This window comes from Euprymna scolopes, chromosome 1 (genome assembly GCF_053919585.1).
Source record: "Euprymna scolopes isolate OS-2025 chromosome 1, ASM5391958v1, whole genome shotgun sequence".
Taxonomy (NCBI): Eukaryota; Metazoa; Mollusca; class Cephalopoda; order Sepiida; family Sepiolidae; genus Euprymna; species Euprymna scolopes.
This window is the reverse complement of record NC_136482.1, coordinates 179,979,989-179,996,611: the sequence shown is the minus strand read 5'-3', so window position 1 is coordinate 179,996,611 and position 16,623 is coordinate 179,979,989. Positions and strand designations below refer to the sequence as shown.

General features: G+C 29.5%; 1 protein-coding gene across 25 annotated transcripts in view; it reads left to right on the top strand.

The window, feature by feature from the left end:
• Positions 1-16,623, top strand: part of LOC145277800 (neurofibromin-like) — a 345,586-nt gene that overhangs the window by 192,111 nt on the left and 136,852 nt on the right. For all 25 annotated transcript variants that reach the window (XR_013868231.1, XR_013868216.1, XR_013868230.1 and 22 more), the window contains exons 34-36: positions 8,293-8,467; positions 9,950-10,096; positions 12,564-12,656. Coding sequence is in view for 21 of the 25 variants with exons in the window: in XM_080129724.1 (XP_079985850.1) it covers positions 8,293-8,467; positions 9,950-10,096; positions 12,564-12,656 (415 nt within the window). In the remaining 4 variants the exon portion in view is untranslated. The remainder of the gene's footprint in view (positions 1-8,292; positions 8,468-9,949; positions 10,097-12,563; positions 12,657-16,623) is intronic.

Genomic DNA, 16,623 nt, shown 5'->3' with positions numbered 1-16,623 from the left:
TCTGGGCAGCTTATGTAAAATGTTGAAAGATGCTGAAACCAATGAAATTGCAACAGTCAATGCTGTTTAAGAAAACGTTTATTTGCTATCGTTGGCTCATGAGAAAAAAAAACTAAATATTAATCTTGATTCAAACAAAAAATCATTAAAGAAATTCATAAAAAATGAAAAATTTTGCTTTCAGTTATTAAAATATTTATTCATGAAACTTACTCTAACATGAGTGTGTTTCCCCCCTAGTTTTGTAAAAATTGTCCAATAACTATTCATTGTATTTTCTTTCTAACAACAAAAAGAATATTGTTTTAATTTTTCACTAAATTATCTTCGTAATAACAAATATATTTTTCACTTAAAAAATTGGCCATTGTTTGCACAAAAAAAATCAAAACTTTTGTTCAACACTTTACATAAACTGCCAAAAAAATTTTGACAATAACACAGTCAGTATTCTGCATAGGTACTATAATGTATAACGGCTATCACTCTGCTTGGGTTGAATTGACTTTCTCCTGAGCAAGTACATCTCTGACCATCACAGCCCAACCAGTCATATGTCCACTGTTAATATCAAGATTAAGGAATTGGTTTGTGAAAGAAGCAAACAAAAATTGATGGCATTCACAGATGTAGGTGGATAATTAAAAGTTACAAAAGTGTTATTTAAAAAAAAAATTAACTTTTATTCACATTGTCACTGAGACTATAGTGAATTAGGGGGCCATATTTATGAGGGCATTCTAAGTCTGGAATTGTGCAGAGAGATGTTTGTTCACATTACATTGAAATTTTTTTGTATGTTGGTACAGTAAGTGAAACTCCTATGTATGAAGTATTGTCACATCTGGACTCGTACACCAACCAATTTCAATTGCTAGCAGTTCGATTCAAGAAAAGATGCTATTAGAGTAGAAAACCGTGCAGCTTCTGTAGATCTCTTGTGCTGTTAAAACTGTAGAAATGTATTATTTTTCAAAGGATTCATAAAAACTAAGCAATAATTCAAGCGTGGAAGTTCAATATTTCTTTAGGAAATGTTTGATTGGCTATTTTTCTTAAACTGCTGACTGTCCAGGTGAAAAATGTCATCCTCAATCAAAAGGTACCAGTGGCCATTTTACAGGTCTGGTATGAAGTATCACTTTTATATATTATCAATTTGAGAAGAAAAGAAAATCTGTTTATCTATTCCCACTACTTAATTATCTTGATTGGTGAATGAAAAGGAAATGAGACCACTTTCTTTGATCCAATAAATATCTCAACTATGCTGGTTTTGAACTAAGTTATTAAAACTGGAACTAATTTTTAAAGCCAATCTCTATTTTTACGATTATTTAATGTCAAAAGCTTCCAAGACATTCAGTATTTTAAATACTGTTAATTTAAAAGCTAGAAGGCACTTCCCACTTAATAATTTAAATGTTTTTTTTTTTAATTTCAAAGGATCACAAAATAATTTTTTTTTTTTTTTTTTTTGACTATTAACAAAAGATGGTTTACTTGTTTACAAAAAAACTGTCAAGATATTATGGTGGGTTTAATTTAATGATTGAAGTATTTTTTAAATATGATCTAAAAAAATTTATTTGTAATATTTTATGCTAATAAAAAAATGTGATGCTTTTAATTTCCATAAATTCATTAATAGCAAAAAAATAATAAATCTAAGTCACTTGAAGACAGGAAATACTCCAGTTCTCATAAATATATTACCAACTTGCTATTATCATGTAAGTGATTATATTATAATTTCACCTTAATAAAGAGTTGCCATTACCTACAAATTAGTTGGCAATATTTTCAGTATTAAAATAAATTAACTATTACTCATATTTTTTGACAATTTTTTAAACCACGTGTGCTATATATTTTTCAATTTAATATTTTATCCAAATTCTAAATTTGACATTGGCTGAGATGTCTATTTTTTTTTTTTTTTTTTTTTAAGTAGTGGTTTGAAAGCTTGAAAGGAAATTCAGTTTTTTTTTTTTTTTTTATTTGTAACCATTTAAAGCTGCGATTACATGTGAAATTTAGCTTTATCTTAATACAGGGTGACCCAAAAAAACAAAAGCTAAATGGAGGCCATCTAGAACATATGCTGTAGAACGGAGAAAAAAGGCCAAAGACCCTTGTGTTTTGATGTGATGCTTTGAATATAATAAACTAGTGATGACCAAAGTTTCATTTCATTCGGACAAAATACTAAGAAACGAGGCCTAATTAGAGTTGGGGTCCATTTTTGTTTTTGTTACTCTGTATGTACTGGCTACCATGTTTATATTAATACTTATGCATCTGCTGTCTTTATATCTATGCAAACAAAAGCTGTCATGCAGACAGAAAGCAAAAGAGGAGGGTAGTCTTTAGAATTTGACTTAAATTAAAAGTATATCTATATATATAAAAGCAAAAATGTATGTATGTTCGCTTTTTGTGTATGTCTGAGAAAGACATTTTTCCGAGAAGCGATCGATCAACTCACTTCTTAAAACTTTATATCACATCTAAATGATAATATCTACGAGTTAACAACAGGGGTCGCCTGTCTATTTAATTTGCCCGACTTCCAAAAGATAAATATTCCACATATTCGGATCGCCGCATGTTGGTTTCACTTTTCAGTATAAAAACAGCGAAACCGGATTCGAACTGGATGTAACGTCACCGTCAATTATTCTGCAGTAAAACGATTTGACCTCATTAAAAACTGGGGAAATAGCGTGATGTTTGACATTAACTTTTTAATCGCTCTTACATTGACTGTCACTATAGCACAGGTGTTCAGTCTTAGCCTATGGGCCTCAAGGCGCCGGGTTCGAACCGACCTGTCACCAAGCCCCCTCCCTTATTTGTTTTCCCCCATTTTTAAAATCGCTATTTTTTTTTTTTTTATCGTTTTTTTTTTATATTTAAACAGGGTTAAGTTTCCTTTTTGTTCTCCCCCCACCCCCAAACGCACACACCTACAAGCACCCGAGCAACGCCGGGTATCCCCTGCTAGTATATATATAAAACATCCAGAAAAATCTTTGTATGTACCCATCACAGAATGAAAATATCACATTCCAAAAATAACATAAATTGTTCAAGTAGCTTTTTTTAACTAATAGAATCAAATTTTATTACCTAGCAGGACTCTGGGGTTTTTTTTTTTTTTTTTTTTTTTTTTTTTTTAAATATATCTTCATTTCGTGACAAGTATGTACATCGTAAAGATTTTTCTGTGCTTCTTTTTTATCTATTTTTTAAGTTGAATTCTAAATAAAAAAGAGGGTGAAATATCTTATGCAAATATGCCATAGAACAAACTTTTATCATAAACTAATTTATAGAAATTATGCTGGCAAAAGCGTTCATAAATTCCAAGCAAATGAAATCCTTTCACATAATTTACATCATTGATAGTCTTTGATACCAATGACAGCTTCTGCTTTATCGCACAACCAGATTAATGTTGAGTAACCGTGCTACGTTATTCTATGGCTAGGATGGTGATCAACACTGAAGATATAATTACTGATTTGTGATCAAATCTAAATTTGAAACACCAGTGATGCCAAATTCCAAACCATTTTCATTTATCAACAAATATACAGTTTTCAATTTGACAAAGTCAATTTAATCAAAACATGAATTATTTTTATACATTATTAAACAAACAAAAAATGCAGAAATGCAAAAATAAGTCTCAAAATAATGTTTACTATTAAAAAAACATTAGTACTGTCCCACCATCAATAAAAAAAAAATAAAATGCAGAAAAAGTATATTTGTTTACTTATTGTTAGCAAATTATATTTCCAAATGATAAAAAGAAGAAAAATTTTGTTAATTTGAAACTGCAATTTTTTATATATATATATATATATATATATATATATTTGGGATTTTTTTTTTTTTTTTTTTTCCAACTCGATTAAAAAAATGTTTTATATTTTAGAAAATGTAATTGAGTGATGCAGATATGGTATTAGCTTAACTTATTTCTTTCAGGTGTTGGCATTACTGAGATGTCAAATTTTTTTTTTTTTTTTGTCATCTAAAAATGAAAGGGTCACCTATCATTTCTGGATTTTGGATATGAACATAATAAATTACTTGAATGTTTTGTAAATAATTTTGAGAAAATCAACTTTAGTTTTAATGAATTACTGTTCTACTTTTATTTTGTGGTCAACTCAAATTAACTTCTATAATAATTACAAAACAAACAAACAAAAAACATAGCTTCCTTGCTTGCTATCTTCTGCTTTTTTGTCTGGTGATTCAGTGTAGCTTGTCTGTTTTCCTCGGTTAAAAAAATTTCCTTTACATTTGCTCTAATCCCTTTCCCATGGTTATGACCACAAATATTTTATTTATTTCGTAATGTTACTCCTACAAATATTTCTCCAACACTATTCCTACAAATACGTTACTAATCATTCAAAATAGCCTTCAGTGGAAAAGGTTAATAAAAATTTGTTCAATATCTCAACAATTGATTTTTACATGATCAAGAATGCATCGCCTTGTTTGCATATTTTTCACTTCAAACAAGCCATCTTGTCACTTGGACATAAAGGGCTACTATTTGGGATTATGTCTAATAGGGGACTGTAGGAAGTTGAGCTGCGAGATGTCTATTCACATATTTAAATTTGTACAGTGAGGGAAGCAGGAAAGGGAGGAAATTCCAAAGTCTAGCATTCAGAGAAAAGAAACTATTAGAGTATGGCATCTAGAGACCTAAACATTCAAATGGTGAAGTTTTACTGCTTGTTAGGTTAATTGGGGATACGTATGTCACGGGGGGGGGGGGCACAAGTGTTATGAGATCATTAGAGCACATTCCATTTAAAGTACTTGTAAAACAGGCACAGGGATGCAACATTGCGATAGAAGTTAAACTGATAAATTATTAGATTTTACCCTTTTTGCACTCTAAAAGAAACTAGAGGTAGATGCATATATTTCATTTATCTCTTGCAGGAAAATACATAGCATTTTATATTCTATATCGATATCTTAAAAGTTAGTTAGCAATCATTATAGCAATTGTAGTTACCTTTGACATTTTAGATTTCATCTTGCAATTCTGTCTTAAAATTTGTATTAATGAAATAGACAATATATATATATATATATATATATATATATATATATATATATATTATTATTAAATGAGAGAAGATTTAAAAGAATTGAGATAATCAATGAAGTGATTTTTTAACATTTCATAATTTGTTATACTTTTAACCTAAATAGAAATACTCAATATTTTTTCCAATTGAACCAAAATATTAAGAATAAGCAATGGTATTTAAATTTCTCTGATAAAATTTTCTTAAAGAAGTACAACCTTAAAATAAAAATATTTATTTTGTTTGTTAGCTTAAAAATTCTAAAAGATATATTTAAAACAATTTTTTTGTTTCTTAGTATAACAAAATTTAGTCATGTCACTGATTTCTTTTTCAAACAGTTTTTGCCTGGAGAGTATTTTATTTTTTAATTTGTAACTTTTATTTGATGTACGAGAGTCGTTTTAAAAGTAAGGTCTCCTATTTTTTTAACTAAAAAACTAAAACTTTGAAGAGTTACGAAGACTGGAGTGGTACCATTAAAACGAGTAAACTTTTATGCTCCAGAATTTATTTTTCTTCATTTCTTTTTTTATACCCCCCAAACAAGGCTAATTGGAATCATGTTTACAGGAGTTTATGTAGGGATTTGAGCTGCAAAATTTAATCTTCTGCATGTTAGTACAATTAGGGAAGCAATTTAAACAGACTAACACATAAAAATATGTAGGGGTGTTTGCATGGCATGATGGATACTGTAAAGGGGTACAAAATTAAACGAGTTTGATTCTATCACCTGTATTATGTTCGCTATAATGATTAGCAATGGTTTTGACCTCATAATTTCCCTCCATCTATGATTGAATAAAAATTGTACTCAATACATATTGCATTTTTATATTGAATAACCTAGAGGTTGGTTGGCATCTCTTAAAATAATGAAACAAAACTAAAAATGACTTTACATAATGTTTCATCTTGTCTCCAATGGCATTAACTCGATCATATAAAAATATTGTAAGACTGCTAATGTTGATATATAGGCATTTAAAAAATTTTCTTCTCATTTAAAATGAAAAAGCAGCAAAAAGTTGTTTTTTTTTAAACAAAGTGATATTTGTTAATGGAAATTAATAAAGAGTGGTGAAAATGGAGGCAATAAAATCAAGGATTTGAATTGGTTGTATGCTGGGGTGTCCATTTCTTAACTATAAAAATGATCTTAGGATAAATTTAACCTTTGTAAAACCAAATTTGAATTAAATTACATTATGTTGTGTATACTTCCATATATATTTATTTATTAAAATTTGTTAGATTTGAAGAAAAGAAAAAAATGATAAATTTATTTTCTATTACTAAATAAAATTGATTCTATGATCACAAAAACTGATTCTCTTACAGATAGTCTAATTGCTTTTCATGATAAAAATTAAAAATATAAACAATACAGAAACTTAAGATATTTCAGTTAGTATGTCTGAAACTAATGCAACTTTTTAAATTTGTAGTTAAATCTGTTATGGGTAATTTGAAATGTTGATGCAATATTACAATCTGACATGACACATAAAACTGCTAGTCTGTATAAATTAATATTTCTGGACAAGTCAGATAACAAAGGCTGGTTTGGTGACATTTTGATTGCAATGTTGTTTTTATTCTCTAACATTGTGCACTCAATACATTTTCATTCATTTTTTGAGTACGTCTATACAATCACTCTGCTATGAAAAGAGCACCTGATGACCGTTTTTTGAATTGTTCTGTTTTTGGCCTGATTATTCCGAGAGTTATGAACTTTTGGATTCTTAATGTATTTCTATAATAGTTTTTGAGATGAGGAAGGATTGATAATTTGGATTACTATTCTCATCTTGGTTATTGTATTGCCTACATTCAGACTAATGGTGTAATGGATAATAGCATTGGTTGACAATCAGTTCTAAATTACAGACTTTTAAAAGTTTAACTAGGTTCTGACATTCAAAAAGATGCATCTGAAGTAGGTTACAACAGCCAACATGTGAATGTAACAAACAGGATGAGAAAAGTTGTCTAAATGGAGCATGCATTTCTTAACTATAAAACAGATCTTAAAATGTAAATCCATAAATTCAGTCACTGAAGAGGCAAATTTTAACATTATGTTGTGTATATTTATTAAAATTTATTGGCTTGCAGATTTTAATTTGCCAGTTATATTTTTTTTACACCTGCATTAAAGTATACTTTTTTGTTATTCAAGTGACAATCCTTCTCAGTAACTTTTATATCTTCAAGTGGTTTTTTAATTTGATTAGTGGCAATTCATTAGTTGAAACAAAAATAATAAAAAAAGACAGCTATCATTACATTTGGCTGCTTCATGGATGTAATTAATAAAATTTTAAATTTTATTCCTAGAATTTCATAATTTATTAAAATCCAAATTTTAAATAACCTTTTAAACTCCTTAATTTTTCTAATCATTTTATCATTTCTGAAATAAGAACTGTATTAAAAATTCACAAGGTACTCAAATGCCAAAAAGGTGTCAATTTTTGTGCTGTTGCTGTCTATTACAGGCAATCATTAACTGTTAAGTAATAAGTAAAAGAAAGAAAATAAGAATGACCTATTTCTCATCAAAATGTTTAGTTTGACTATCGGCAAAACAATACCAAAAATTGAACTTAAAAAAAAAAAAAAACTGAATGTGCTTTTTTCATAGCAGGTTGATTGAAAGAGAAGCAATTATTTTTATTCTATGTCAATTTGCTGTTCTTTCTGTTTCTCTTTAAAAGTAACATCCTACAACTGTCGAGAGTTTTGGGTGTGAATCCTTGAAGGTCAGTAATAGAACAAGACATATATTAACCAGGCCTCGAGTTGTTAATCTAAGAAAGAGTTTTAACATTTAAAAAAATTTTTTTTTTAATATCTATAAATTATTAATTATGAATTAATCGTAATCTGATAAATGTTCAAAATACTTTTTAAATTTTCAAATGAATTTAGAAACATTTCATAGTTGGTGTTTTATTTTTTATACTTGAAAAGTTTTAAGTGGCTTTGCCATAAGTTATCATAAATTGCAATTAACCAATTATCAAATATGTTTTTTTTTCCCAAACTATTTTTATTCTGTGTTTTTAATTTTTTAAAATTTTTATTTTATATTTTATTTTATTTAAAAATTTTTTTATTTTTTACTAAATCTGAATAAATTCTCTGCTTTCAGTGTCTCCTTTTGAATCTGGAATTATCGATGAAGAACCGACACTAAGAGTGAAGCGCGGTCTCACTCTCATGTGTAAGATCATGCAGAATATTGCTAACCATTTGTTGTTTAGCAAAGAGCAGCATATGCGAGCTTTTAACGACTTCTTGAAGACTAACTTTGAGGCTGGCCGCAAGTAAGCTCTTTTTACCATTTCATGTTTCTGATTTTTTTTTTTCTTCAGTATTTCAAAATTTAGTTGTCTGTTTATTACAGCTGTGTGAAAAGTGACTCCATTCAAAGAAATCTCAAGGTGTTGTTTTGCCTTATAAAAACCTATTTCTGCAATGTGTAAAACTCTAAAAGTTTGCTGCAAATAGTTTCTGTTTCTGAAGTTGGTATGAAGTTGGTGAAGCTGACCTATTTGATAAAATGTAATAATCCTAGATTGGCTTCAGATAGACCCTGTCTAGCTGTCATTTCCAGTGGATATCTCGAGTAGTCAAATTCTAGGTGGTCGAATGGAGACCATTGATAAAGGACAGCATATAAGATTTCTGATCCAGAGTGAAAGAATTTGAGGAGAAGAGGAGGCAATCGGAGCTAACCCTTCCAGAGGGGGTGGAGCAGGGTCACTTGATGCTGGATGCTTGAGGAAGCAGTTGTTTTTTCTAAGGGTGACCAGCCAGTTGGGCTGATGTACCTCTCTGAGCAAGGTGAATTGTTGAGGCTCTTATCTGAAGGACTAATATTTCAGTTTGCTTAGGTACAAATCTCATTTTGTAAGTCTGCTGTTCACCTTGAGAAAACGAGTACCAGTTGTAGTCTCTAGAAAAATAAACACTTGTTTTTAATCTGAAGTTGTTGGAAGAGAGAATTACAGCGTGTGTATCGAATGCACACATGCAGGTTCGTAGTAGGACAGATCGACAGGCACCGCCTTTTATATGGTGTGTAGACTCTTCTGAACCTGCTATTTACAACATGAGCGGTAAAAATGCTATTTTAAATTTGTAATAGATCAACTCTGAGAGATGTGTGCATCTAACGTAAGATGAATTAATTCAATTTTGATTTTTAACAATGAAAATGCCATTTCACATCCAACTTTCACAGCCTAACTAACAAAGCCTCTTTTAGAGATATGAAGACTTGTCGAAAAATCTAATATTATAGACTGGTGCCTGTTTCCAGTGTTAAGAAAGCTATCACATTTTGGAATTTTTTCAGAATCAATCATTTTGCCTTCTTCAAACTACTACTTTTACTTTGCAAATAAACAACCAATGTATCTTTGACCTTATTCACGTATATCTTTTTTCAGTTTTGAAACTTTCTTGTCAAATTTGAAAAATTGGATAAAATTTTAAACTGAATTCTTTATTTAATTTTAACTTATAGATTATTTCATCTATCCAGTTATGGCTCACAGAATGAGAACAATCTAGCCTTGTGGATTAAATAAAAAGTTCAGTTTGGAATTAAAATTCTCAAGTTTGATGAAGACTTCAAAGTTCAATAAAGATGCAGCTGAAGAAGTTTGGATAATGTTGTGATTATAACCAAGATGAAAATAGTAGTTTGAATAATACCTGAAAATATATGGGATCAATTATCTGGAATAATTTTAAATTGTATGAAAGATGAAATTCTTTGAAATATTTTTGTTTTGTTTCAGATTCTTCAAGGAGATTGCATCAGACTGCGAGACTGTGGATGCTGGCAACCACAATCTGTCTTTCATCAATGATGCGAATGTTCTTGCTTTGCATCGCTTGCTGTGGAATAATCAGGAAAAGATCGGGGACTATTTGTCAAGTAGCAGGTATTAATTTTCATCCTTAATGACTTTTGTATTCGTACACTTGTTATAATCTGTGTATGGTTTCTAGTACATAAGAATGAATGCAGAAAAAAAAAAGATTGTTTCTAGTCAGGCGATAAATTAATTTGTCTTAAAAACATAATTTTCCAAAAATTTCATGCCAAACATTTGTCCTCAATATTGTGATTTCTATTGTTTGAAGTTTGACAGTTAATTTATAAGTTGTCCAACACATGCCAGCAACCAAACATTAATACGAATGTGATATGGTGATGTTTTACACTGTTTTTTAAATGACGGTGATTTTACAACTGCCACATTCTATCCACAATAATGTCTCACAAATGCCAAATTCCAAGTTATAATTAAATTTCTCTGGTTATCTCAAATAATATGCATTCACTATGTTTCAATATAAATATGTATAATTATTCCTTTGTGTGTGACACCAAGGGATAAATTTCATTAGTTTTCAAATGAAAACAAGCAGCAGTTGACTTAAAATATTGTCTGCAATGCAAGTAAAATGACGTCTGTTTGTTCCAAATGAATTGGAAAAGTTTTTGATATTTTATTCTTAATCAGTTTTCATTTCATCATTTTAAAATGTTATTATTATAATGGTTTGTAACAGCTGACCTTTTTTTCAGGTGCATCTTGTTGAACTATGGAATTTCAAACCAAACCTTTATTTAATCAATAAGACTAAATTGTTCTTGTTCTATCAACCCTGGTCTGGTAGAAGTCTTAAGTAATTTTTATTTTATTTCGTATTGCCTGTAGGAAACAGTCACTTAGTATTTTTCCATAACACCTTTATACGTTGCGTCGCGTGTTCCTTTGAGTTTGACAAAATGCTGCTGAAAGGTCAAAGGTTACATCAGTTAAAACGTGAAATAAACATCCAAGATAAGAATAGTAGTTTAATTAATCCAAATAATAGAAGCCTAAATAATGACATGATTTAATCATAGAGATTAAAAACCACACACAGGCATGGTACTGAATTATGCAAATGAAAAAAAAAAAAGAAAAGAATATAAATTTATATATAAAAATATGCTTAATACACATGAACAAATAACTAATTGTTTCGTAAATAGGAAACAATTGAATCTACTTATTTAGAATTCAACTTAATTAAAAATATATATATATATATATATATATATATATACATATATAATGTATGTACTTGTCACAGAACGAAAATGTCATATTCCAAAAATCATATATTGATCAAGTTTTCTTATATATACAAAATAATTTTTTTGATTTTTAGCGATTTTAAGAATACATTGTATCCATTACAAAGTTGATTTTGATCTCGATAGATCGAATTGAGTTGTCTCACCCTTATTTATGAGAGATTAAAAAGTAACATCTCGCTTCGTAATAAAATTTGATTTTCTAAGTTAAAAAATACTTGATCAATTTACATATTTAGAATATGACACCGTCGTTCCATAATGGACATGTACACCATAAAGATTTTTTCTGTATATATATATTATTTTTTGAATTCTATATAAGAACCTTTATATTTTATTTTTTCACTGATTAGTTTTTACAATTATGATATGAAAGTGTTCATGTAAAAGTTCTGCTTCATATTGTTGAAAGAAATTTGTTCATGCGATTATTTTTTTAAAGAAAATGTAGCACAAGAAAGATGAATCTCAGATCTAAACATAACTGATGAGTGAAGTAAAGGTGAAAATACCTTTGATCACTTGCTCACAGTGAAGCGCATTCTTGTAGACTGTAAAGGATATGGAACAATATGCTGACAATACAATCATGTACAAAACATCAAATTGTTTGCAAATATCTTGAAAAATAATAAACTACCTGTGTTTTTGCATTATAATTAGATATCAGAAAAATGTATCTTATGTAAAAAAAAAAAAAAAATAATAATCAAAATATGTAATTATTTGTCACATCGAAATTAAATTACAAAAAACGATTGTGTAGATCTGATAGAACTATTTTATACAAAAATCGTTATCATATATTCTTGATCTGCCATTTTCTAATTTGAAATAGCAAAAGTTAACTGAAAACAAGGAAGATAAGTTAGTTTGTCACTTGGAACTTGCCACAATAGAAGAAAATTAAAATATAAAACTGCATTCTTTAATGAATTTTATTTTTACTTAAAATTATTTTTCTACTCTAACAATTTTCATATTAAGAATTTTTACTAATTTTGTCATGGCAAGTAATTACAGTTTTACTTAAAATGCATATTTTTGATATCTAGTTTTATTCAGAGGCACCTAACTATTAATAATAATTAACCATTTCCAACTTTTATAGTATAAATACACAGTTAATAATTATATTGTACTGGGCAGATTTCAGTTTCTGTTTTATGCTAAATAATTTTTGTATCAATTAATAAAATTAGTGAAATTTTATGATGTAATTTTTAAACATAAGATTCTTTGTATTTCATATTCAGGGACCATAAAGCTGTTGGTAGGAGGCCTTTTGACAAGTTGGCAACATTATTAGCATATTTGGGGCCTCCAGAGCATCGGCCACTTGATTCACAGTAAGTCATTTTGTCCTGTTGGATATTTTTTCCTTTTTATTTCCCTTTTTTTCCTTTTTATTTCCCTTTTTTTCCTTTTTATTTCCCTTTTTTTCCTTTTTATTTCCCTTTTTTTCCTTTTCTTTTTCCTTTTTTTCTTTTTTCTTTTTTCCTTTCCTTTTTTTCCTTTCCTTTTTTTCCTTTCCTTTTTTTCCTTTCCTTTTTTTCCTTTCCTTTTTTTCCTTTCCTTTTTTTCCTTCCCTTTTTTTCCTTCCCTTTTTTTCCTTCCCTTTTTTTCCTTCCCTTTTTTTCCTTCCCTTTTTTTCCTTCCCTTTTTTTTCCTTTCCTTTTTTTTCCTTTCCCTTTTTTTCCTTTCCCTTTTTTCCTTTCCCTTTTCCTTTCCCTTTTTTTCCTTTCCCTTTTTTTCCTTTCCCTTTTTTTCCTTTCCCTTTTTTTCCTTTCCCTTTTTTTCCTTTCCCTTTTTTCCTTTCCCTTTTTTTCCTTTCCCTTTTTTCCTTTCCCTTTTTTCCTTTCCCTTTTTTTCCTTTCCCTTTTTTCCTTTCCCTTTTTTCCTTTCCTTTTTTCCTTTCCTTTTTCCTTTTTTTTCCTTTCCTTTTTTCCTTTTTTTTCCTTTCCTTTTTTCCTTTTTTTTCCTTTCCCTTTTTTCCTTTTTTTTCCTTTCCCTTTTTTCCTTTTTTTTTTCTTTTTTCCTTTTTTCCTTTTTCCTTTTCCTTTTCCTTTTTTCCTTTTCCTTTTTTCCTTTTTTTCCTTTTCCTTTTTTTCCTTTTCCTTTTTTTCCTTTTCCTTTTTTTCCTTTTCCTTTTTTCCTCTTCTCTTTTTTCCTCTTTTTATTCCTCTTTTTTTTCCTTCTCTTTTTTCCTCTTCTCTTTTTTCCTCTTCTCTTTTTTCCTCTTCTCTTTTTTCCTCTTCTCTTTTTTCCTCTTCTCTTTTTCCCTCTTCTCTTTTTCCCTCTTCTCTTTTTCCCTCTTCTCTTTTTTCCCTTCACTTTTTTCCCTTCACCTCTTCGTTTTCTTTTTTTCCTTATCTCTTTTCCTTTTCTTTTTTTCCTTTTCTCTCTTCCTTTTCTTTTTGACTTTTCCTTTTCTTTCCTTTTCTTTCCTTTTCTGTCCTTTTTTCCTTTTCTGTCCTTTTTTCCTTTACTGTCCTTTTTTTCCTTTTCTGTCCTTTTTTTCCTTTTCTGTCCTTTTTTTTCCTTTTCTGTCCTTTTTTTTCCTTTTCTGTCCTTTTTTTTCCTTTTTTCTTTTTTCTTTTTTTTCCTTTTTCCTTTTGTCCTTTTTCCTTTTTTCTCCTTTTTCCTTTTTTTCCTTTTTCCTTTTTCCTTTTTTCTTTTCTTTTTTCCTTGTCTTTCCTTTTTCCTTGTCTTTCCTTTTTCCTTGTCTTTCCTTTTTCCTTGTCTTTCCTTTTTTCCTTGTCTTTCCTTTTTTCCTTGTCTTTCCTTTTTTCCTTGTCTTTCCTTTTTTCCTTGTCTTTCCTTTTTTCCTTGTCTTTCCTTTTTTCCTTGTCTTTCCTTTTTTCCTTGTCTTTCCTTTTTCCTTGTCTTTCCTTTTTCCTTGTCTTTCCTTTTTTTCCTTTTCTGTCCTTTTTTTCCTTTTCTGTCCTTTTTTCCTTTTCTGTCCTTTTTTCCTTTTCTGTCCTTTTTTTCCTTTTCTGTCCTTTTTTTCCTTTTCTGTCCTTTTTTTCCTTTTCTGTCCTTTTTTTCTTTTCTGTCCTTTTTTTCCTTTTCTGTCCTTTTTTTTCCTTTTCTGTCCTTTTTTTTCCTTTTCTGTCCTTTTTTTTCCTTTTCTGTCCTTTTTTTTCCTTTTCTGCCCTTTTTTCTTTTTTTTCTTTTTTCTTTTTTTTCTTTTTTCCTTGTCTTTCCTTTTTTCCTTGTCTTTCCTTTTTTCCTTGTCTTTCCTTTTTTCCTTGTCTTTCCTTTTTTTCCTCGTCTTTCCTTTTTTTCCTCGTCTTTCCTTTTTTTCCTCGTCTTTCCTTTTTTTCCTCGTCTTTCCTTTTTTCCTCGTCTTTCCTTTTTTCCTTGTCTTTCCTTTTTTCCTTGTCTTTTTTGAATGCGATCATTTTTTTAAAACAAATTTATCTACAAAATTTGAACTTTTATTATAATTCAGTGTTTTCTATGAGTGATGTTCCAAAAATAAAGCTTTCTATTTTTTTTTTTTTTTTTTTTTTTTTTTTTTTGTAAACTTAAAAAGTTAGAGATTTATGAAGACGAGAGTGGTACCATTAAAACGAGCAACTGTTTGTGCTCCAGAATTTATTTTTCTACATAGCCACCGCCATTCTTAATGCACCTTTTTCAATGATGCATTTCTGCTTCTGACATACATGAATGATAGGGGGTTGCTTTTTTAGTCTTACACCATCAATATCTGCAACAAAGAGATGAAACTTTCAAGTCATAAATGCATAAGTTCAGTCATCATAATAATGCAATTTTCAGTCTCCTGTGATGAAGGCAGAATGAAAAATAAGAGGGATTACTTTTGGAACGCTCCCTCATACCATTGACCTTTTTTGTTTTAACGTTTTTATATTTTTTATGAATTTAACTGAAATCTGTATTTAATATCGAATAATTATGATATTCAATATTAAAAATAAACTACTCTAAATGTCCTGTCCAAAATAATGCATTCTCTCTAATTATATTGAAACCATTAATGGGTTATTTTCTGTGTCAAAATTAACTCCTTCGAACGTCATCCTCGGCTGAGTAATGCCCTTCGCTCTCAACTAGGAGTTTATATACGAGACAGTTTCCTTAGCTCCTCTATAGGGCTAGAAAAAGCAGTATGATGGACAATGGAAAACCTAACTAATGATGATTAAAGCTAGAACCCAGCCTGGGTCCCTGACTCTAAGGAGTTTGCAGTTAGAATAGCGAGTGGCTAAAGATAATCCAATCGTTGACTTTGAATTATCAAACTTGCTCATCTTGTGTGAGGAATGTAGTGACTAGGATTGATGAAACCAGCTTAAATCACTCTGAGTAAATGCTGTTTGAAGAATAAGTATCATAGGATCAAAAGATTGGCAGATCAGTGATTTCAGACTTCAAATGCTCAACTGCTTTTTCTTTATCATAGCAAATAAAATTTCTGTTGCCATTTGTGAGAGGACAGAGTTGCGGATATATGATAACAAACAAATGTAGATTTATTTACATTGAATTACAAATCAAGTTTGTAAGAGTTTGTAGTGAATGATTAATGTTACTTGCATTTAGGCCTTAATATTCTTTGAGAGTTTAAACGCGGCCTGGCTATCGCAAGAACTGGGAAGTTATTTCCGTCACATCTGCATTGTTCTAAGGTCCAGTGAAAAGAGGAAGACAGATAAAATAGGAGTGAACGTAGTTGCATTGGCCCCTGGTGACAAGGCATGGTGTTACCAGAGTTGACGGTCAATAATCGTGTTTAGCTTAAGATCCTCCATTTGTGTCTGTGTGTCTGCGTGTGGAAAACTCAGTTCGCATACATTTATTTTTATGTTGACTATACTAACATATATAAGCATTTAATCTTAATTTTTAAATCCTTCGCCATTTTATTTGTATTTTATTTCAAATATTCATTACTAGCAGAGTTATCTGCTCCTGCTGCCTCATCATGTCAAAATAATCTCAATCTTAAATACAAAAACAAAGTTTTGCAAATTGTTTTTATTTTAAAACATGAAGCAGTCTTCTTTTCTTTTTTTTTTGTTAACACTTCATACAAAGTTGCATGTTTTTTTGTTTTTATTGGGTCTCAAAATCCAGATTGTTAAGACATTAATTTGTATCAGCATTATACGATAAAAACTGGCAAAAAGGTTTAATTGCCTCTACTTTCTTCTATTTTTGACAGTTTTTATTGTCACTTGTCAAAGGAATCCAATGATTTGTCAAAATATTGCAAATCTTTTTACTCTTTATTTCTTAGGGGAAAACATTGACTGTTTTTGGTCTGCAACTTCAGTGGGAACTGTT